Source organism: Hydra vulgaris, chromosome 10, assembly GCF_038396675.1.
Source record: "Hydra vulgaris chromosome 10, alternate assembly HydraT2T_AEP".
Taxonomy (NCBI): domain Eukaryota; kingdom Metazoa; phylum Cnidaria; class Hydrozoa; order Anthoathecata; family Hydridae; genus Hydra; species Hydra vulgaris.
Window position 1 is genome coordinate 7,167,865 of NC_088929.1, and position 7,141 is coordinate 7,175,005.

Below are 7,141 nucleotides of genomic sequence, written 5' to 3' on the forward strand. Positions count from 1 at the left end.
ATATATATATTAGTTCAGAATATTTCATCATGCCACATGGAGTGCACAAATCAAAGAGGTCTTGTGGATGCAAGCAACGAAAAGCTAAATAAAAAATGTAAAAAAAGATGTAACAAATTGATGGCCAAGGTTCATCAAATATTCTTCTTCCACAATCTACAATTATATAGATTCCTCATATCCTTACACCACGCAATCTTCAAAAGAACAACTAAAGCTAGAAATGGAAGAGAATCACAATCATAAGAATAATGCATAAATACACAATCAAGTAGCAGTGAATAGCTTTGAAACAGAAATGCATGCTGAAAATGATTCTTGTCATGATAATGTAAATGTGTTGAGTCAAGAAATGAAATATTTTATCTGATGCTTCTTTCTGAAATGCACGTGTCCCAGATCATTTTAGAGTTTAAGTTATCAAAAGAGAAAGTGGCTCTTTTTAAAACAAGGACCTTTGTGATTCTTTAAAGAACAACGGGCCTTTCAGTACTGTTACAAGGCAAGGTGCAAAGACTAAATGAAATGTGCACCATCTGTCTAAAGAATGGTTCTTTAAGAAGATGCCAAATGGTGAGAAAATATTGCGGTCATGGATAGTTTTCTTGCTCATCAGTGATAAATTGTGCTGTTTTTGCTGCTTACTCTTTACTGTTAATGCAACAGAACAGACATCAAAATTTGTCCCTGGGTTTCAATAGTGGTGGAAGCTGAGCCTAAAATGACATAATCATGAGATATCAGATGATCATCTAGATTGCCTTGAAAAATGGAAAACATTGGCAGCAGGCTTTAAACTTTGCAAAGCATTTGATGCCAAATGTGTTGCTGCAATGAATAGGGATAAAAAAAACGGAAGGTTTTCTTGCACAGGTTGCTTGATATCACATTGTTTCTTGCTAAGCAAAGTCCAGCATTTCGTGGCCATAAGAAAGATGCATCTTCTTTGAATAAAGGAAACTTTCTTGAGATGGTAAAAATGCTTTCTAAATATGACCCTGAGTTGAAAGAACACTTAACGATAATAAAGCAAAGTACATCTGCAACAATAAAAGCATCTGTGGTTGTATCTTATCTTTAACTAGAAACTCAGAATGAATTTATAACTGTTCTGGCAAATCATGTGAAAAAAATTCTTTTAAATGATATAAAGGCTGCAAAAAAATTGGAATCCTGTTTGATACCACACTTACTTATCACACACTGACCAGATATCTGAGGTGATCAGATATGTGAAAATCCACAACGGAAAGTTGCAGAGAGAGAAGTATTTTTGAGATTGTTTCCTTTAAAGGATAAAAAAGCTGATGACCTTTGTTTAGACTTTTTAAAAAACTTAGAAAGCGATGACCTTGACAATGCGCAGAGCGCATGGTTATGATTATGATACCACAATATTTGGAATTCATGGAGGTGTTTGAGCCATTCTGAAAATAAAGAACAAGAAAGCTATTTTTAACGGATGTGTCAACAATTCACTTTAACTATGTGGTCAACACTCTTTTTCTAAAAATGTTGTATGTGTAACATTTTTAGGAACTCTTGAGAAAATGTATTCCTACTTTGTAGCTTCCACCCATCGATGGGATATTTTAATTGAACACACTGCAATGTTCGTTAAAAGGCATTAAAATAAATCACAACACGCTGGAGTGCACATCATGCTGTTGTGGCAGCAATTGAAGCTTTTTGTGATTTTTTAAAAATGTTGAAACAAGAGGTTCAGCACAAGGTCTTTTATCTGCTGTCTGTGATTTTACATTTTTGTGCTACCTTTACTTTTGGGCTGCTGTACTTGAGGAAGGTAATTTGACACAGCAGTATCTGCAGACTAAAGGCTAAGCTCATGACAAAGTAGTGACCAAGTTAGAAGGGCTTTAAGACTTTTTCTGTGGGAAAAGCGCAGAAAAAATTTTAAATAACTTGAATACACTAATTTTATATAACATTAGAAAGAGGATTATTACAGTATTTTAAAGGTGAAAAAATTATCAAAATTGAGCAATTGGTTCAAAAGTTCTGACGGTTTAAGTACCGATTATTCTATATATGGATTTGTTGAAGAAACTGTGGTCAAAATAATATTTTTCTTCACTTAAGTTGTCATAACTTTGCCAATTCTTATTGAAATACAAATATCTTTGTGTCAAAAGATAGGTGTAAGAGTGGGCTACAAATTTATGTTAAACTAACCACTGGGTTATCGGATGGACAGGGGGGGCACCAAACCACCACCTTGCTCCTATAAAACTGAACACTTTTTTCAGAAAAAAAGTTTTTTTAAAAGACATAATATAATATAAATACACAAAAAAGTTGTTTTAAGTTTATAGTAAACCACCAAAATATACAAGAGGTATGTAAGCAATGGAGGTGGGTGTGGTGGCGATGGTTTGATACACCCTAGGATCAAAAACGACTTGATTTTATAAATATTTATATATTTACTAAAATGAGTAAAATTAGTACACAATATAAATATTTGTTATATATATATATAAAGTTTTTTTAAAAGACATAATATAATATAAATACACAAAAAAGTTGTTTTAAGTTTATAGTAAACCACCAAAATATACAAGAGGTATGTGAGCAATGGAGGTGGGTGTGGTGGCGATGGTTTGATACACCCTAGGATCAAAAACGACTTGATTTTATAAATATTTATATATTTACTAAAATGAGTAAAATTAGTACACAATATAAATATTTGTTATACAATCTTACGTATAAAAGTGGTTAACAGATTAATAATGATGAAAATAATAATTTTTATTAGATTGGTTGGATAGGTGGGGGGGGGGGGGTATTTAGTTTATATATATATAAACCACATACCCACCCCCCACCTATCCAACCAACCTAAAAAAAATTATTATTTTTAAAATTTGAACAATAAATTTAAAAAATAAATTATGAAATTTGAAATAAATAGGAAATAAATTAAAAAATAAATTCATACCAGACTGGCTGTAAAAAACATGTCATTTTTCTAACCAAGTATAGGAAAAACTTATAATAAAGTCTTTCATGTGATTATTACATAAACAGAGGTAAGGACCATACATAATAGTTAACGAGCTAGCCATTTTGTTTGGTTAACAATCGAATTTCCCATTTCAAAATAAATAATAAATAAAATGTAAGGAAAAAAAAAAAAGTATAACTATTTTAAAGATAATATAATATATTTTTGTCTTATCTTTTAGTGAATGATTAAAATAGTTATTTCCAGAAATGAAACTATGTTTTAATAATTTTTAACGATAGACACCATGTGAAGGTAAGCCAGAGCCGTCTATCAAAAAATTTAACAAGTCACCACACTCGCTGTATTATTTAAGCAAATCATAACACTTGCTATAACATTTAAGGAAGTCACAACACTTGCTGTATTATTTATGCAAGTCACAACACTTGCTGTATTTTTTAGGCAAGTTACAACTCTAGCTATATAATTTAGGCAAGTCACAATACTGGCTGTTTTATTTAGGCAAGTCACAACACTTACTATATAATTTATGCAAGTCACAAAACTTGCAATACATTTTTGGCAAGTCACAACACTTGCAGTGTAATTAAATTGATTAAATTGTTACTCACCGAAACAACATCAGCAGCAGGCTGGATCTTTTTCATGCAATAGTCAACAGCTTCATTATCAGTTTCATCGTCTTTCCAGAAAGAGACGGTGTAAATGAAGTCATTTTTTTTATATGTTACCTTTTTTTAATCTGCCGCTATATAAAACACTTTTGCATGTCTTTGGATCGTACCATTCATGTTCTAGATTCTTCCCAACAGTTCTATCTGACGTAACATCTTCTAAATCAAATAGTTGGTCATTGGACAAGTGCTTATATGAATTATTAATTTTTTCAAAATTTAATTTAGATAGGTCGCGCCCTAACTTTTTTTTTTCTTTTTCTGTTTTTACGCGCTACATTAATTGACCATTTAACACCTTGTCTCTTAAACTTAAATCTAGAGTGTCTAGATAGTCGACAGTCCTATTCTTTTTTGATCTTAGTTTGCAAGAGATATAGCAAGTTGTTGCATTAATAGCCCGTACTTTTGCATCACAAAACATACCCATTAATTCCTCACTATCTATATTGTAAAAATATTAGAAATTAAAATCATATATGAAAATAAAAATATAAAAACCTTACTCATTATAACCAATGAAATTGATACTAAAAAATAAAAAATGCAATACACAACATAACCGTGCAATTATTTAATAATTGAAACCATACTTTAAATTATTTGTAATTAACAGTATATATAAAAATATATACTTATATATTTTTATATATATTGTTATAATATATATATATATATATATATATGTATAAATATATATATATATATATATATATATATATATATATATATATATGTATATGTATAAATATATATATATATATATATATATATATATATATATATATATATACATATATATATATATATATATATATATATATATATATATATATATGTTTATATATATATATATATATATATATATATATATATGTATATATACATATATATATATATATATATATATATATATATATATATATATTAAATGGCATAATATAAGTCTTCTTCCATTTATATATATATATATATATATATATATATATATATATATATATATATATATATATATATATGTTTATATATATATATATATATATATATATATATATATGTTTATATATATATATATATATATATATATATATATATATATATATATATATATATATATATATTTAAATATACATATATATATATATATAGACAGTGACACTAAATATGACACTATTATATATATAAAAATTAATTAAAATTGTTGGAATGTGAATGGAATAATTTTCAACTTTAAAATACACTTGTTTCGAGTTATAATATCTTTATAATGATGTATTAACAAATTATACACTTTAAAATATTGAAACCTACAAAATTACATATTTGTTTGCCATATTTACCTAAATGCCAATTTTAAATTAAAACATTTACTTGAAGTTTATATTTGTAATGATGTATCAATTAGTTATATGTTGAGAAATCTATGAAACTTACGTGTCTGCTGGCCGTACTCACCTAAATGCCAACATTAAATCAAAGCGTTTATTCAAAGCTAACAAGGAATATTAACATAGCATACTAATTCTTTTAAATGATGTAGTAACTAAAATATAAGTAATAGTAAATGACTAAATACTAAAGTAATTCATATAATAGGAATATAACTGACTGATCCTCTCTAAAGCAAGTTCATCTAAACAAAAATTAAATTAACTTTGTTTTTACAAAGTAATATAATAGTTTGCATATGGTTAGTCATTTGTATGTATATATATATATATATATATATATATATATATATATATATATATATATATATATATATATATATATATATATATATATATATATGTATGTATACATATTAGATATAATAAAATAAATACTGAGCTATTGAAAAAAGAAAGTAACTAACTTATGTTGTCGGCTGACGCCGTTTCACAACTTTGAGCATCTAAAACTGCTAAAGAAATATTTAAGTTATACATAAAGGTTTACATAATGGCCAAACAACAATTTAAAAGCAGTTAAATAAATTTATATGAAAATAACATTTTCATATAAATTTATATTTTCATATAATTTTTTGCGTGGCGAACATCGTGGTGAACAGACGCGTTTTCTTCAGTTAAATATTTTTTGGAATTTTTTTTAATTCGTTAAATAAAAGTTGATATGTCTAAATCAGAAGAGTTAGTTTCAATTGCTATGATGAGAGAGCTACTAAATATTCAAAAAGAAACAATTTTGTCTTTTTTTCATGAAGCATTATTGAACATAAATGAGAGGTTTGATAACTTTCAATCTAGTTTTAAAGAAGTTCGGCGAGAGCTCGACGAAATGAAATCTGGATTAAATTTTGTTGGCGATGTATTTAACGATAAAGCTAGATCAGTTGAGGAAAAAATTAATAAAGTTCACGACGATTTATCAAATGTACGAAAAATGCAGGGTAAAATATCTTCTGACAATATTGAGTTAAAATTAAAAAGCGTTGATATTGAAGACCGTAACAGAAGCAACAATTTAAGAATTGACGGGGTCGTTGAAAATAATGAAGAAAAGAATTGGGAAATCACAAAAAAAAAGGTAAAGCAACTATTTAAAGATAATCTTGGTATTGAAAAAGATATTATAATTGATCGGGCTCATCGAGTGGGAGTAGCTAATGATAAACGAGAGCGAACAATTGTCTTGAAGCTCCGGGATTACGAGGACAAAAAAACAATTTTGGAAAGAGCAACAAAATTAAAAGGAACTAATATCTTTCTAAACGAAGATTTTAGTTTTACCACGCGAAAAATTCGAAAGGAACTTTTTGATCAGGCGAAGATACATCGTCAAAATGGCTATTTTGCAAAAGTTGTTTACAACAAACTGATTGTTCACGAATTTCGAGAAAACACCCGCAACACAGATGTTATTCCGACATGCGTAAACGAGTAAGCGTTTTGAGTATTTTAGTTTTTAATTATATTAAATATTTTTAAATTATACATTTTTAAAAAATGGCAGCGCTTTTTCCACAGAAATTAGATTTTCACAATTTAAATTTAGACTTTTTTGAGGACAACTTTATAAATAACCTATCAGAAGAAAATATAAATATTTTTCAAGAAACTCAAAGGAACTTAATTAACACACCGTATATTGATCCTTTTGAATTTAAAGTAATAGCAGATGATGGCTCATTTTCTGTATTACACATAAACATTAGAAGCATGCAGCAAAATTTTGATAAACTTAAAGAATTTTTAAATATTTTAAACTACACGTTCGACATCATATCTATTTCAGAGACTTGGCATGATACAGAAAGTTCTCTTGAATTAAATTCTAATTATATATTACCATTTTATAAACTAATAAGTCAATCAAGAGGAAATGGGAAAAAAGGAGGAGGATTAGGAATTTATGTCTTAGAAAAATATGCTTTCAAGATAAAAAATATACTATGCTTTTCAAATGATAATTATGAAAGCCTTTTCATTGAAATTATTAACGAAAAATACCGAAACATTTTAGTTGGTTGTGT

General features: G+C 27.4%; 1 protein-coding gene across 1 annotated transcript; it reads left to right on the plus strand.

Annotated features, from left to right (window-relative positions):
• Positions 1-5,781: 5,781 nt before the first annotated feature.
• LOC136086086 (uncharacterized) lies at positions 5,782-6,552 on the plus strand. Its single transcript, XM_065808356.1, has one exon. It carries the CDS (start codon positions 5,782-5,784, stop codon positions 6,550-6,552), a length of 771 nt encoding a protein of 256 aa, XP_065664428.1.
• Positions 6,553-7,141: the final 589 nt, after the last annotated feature.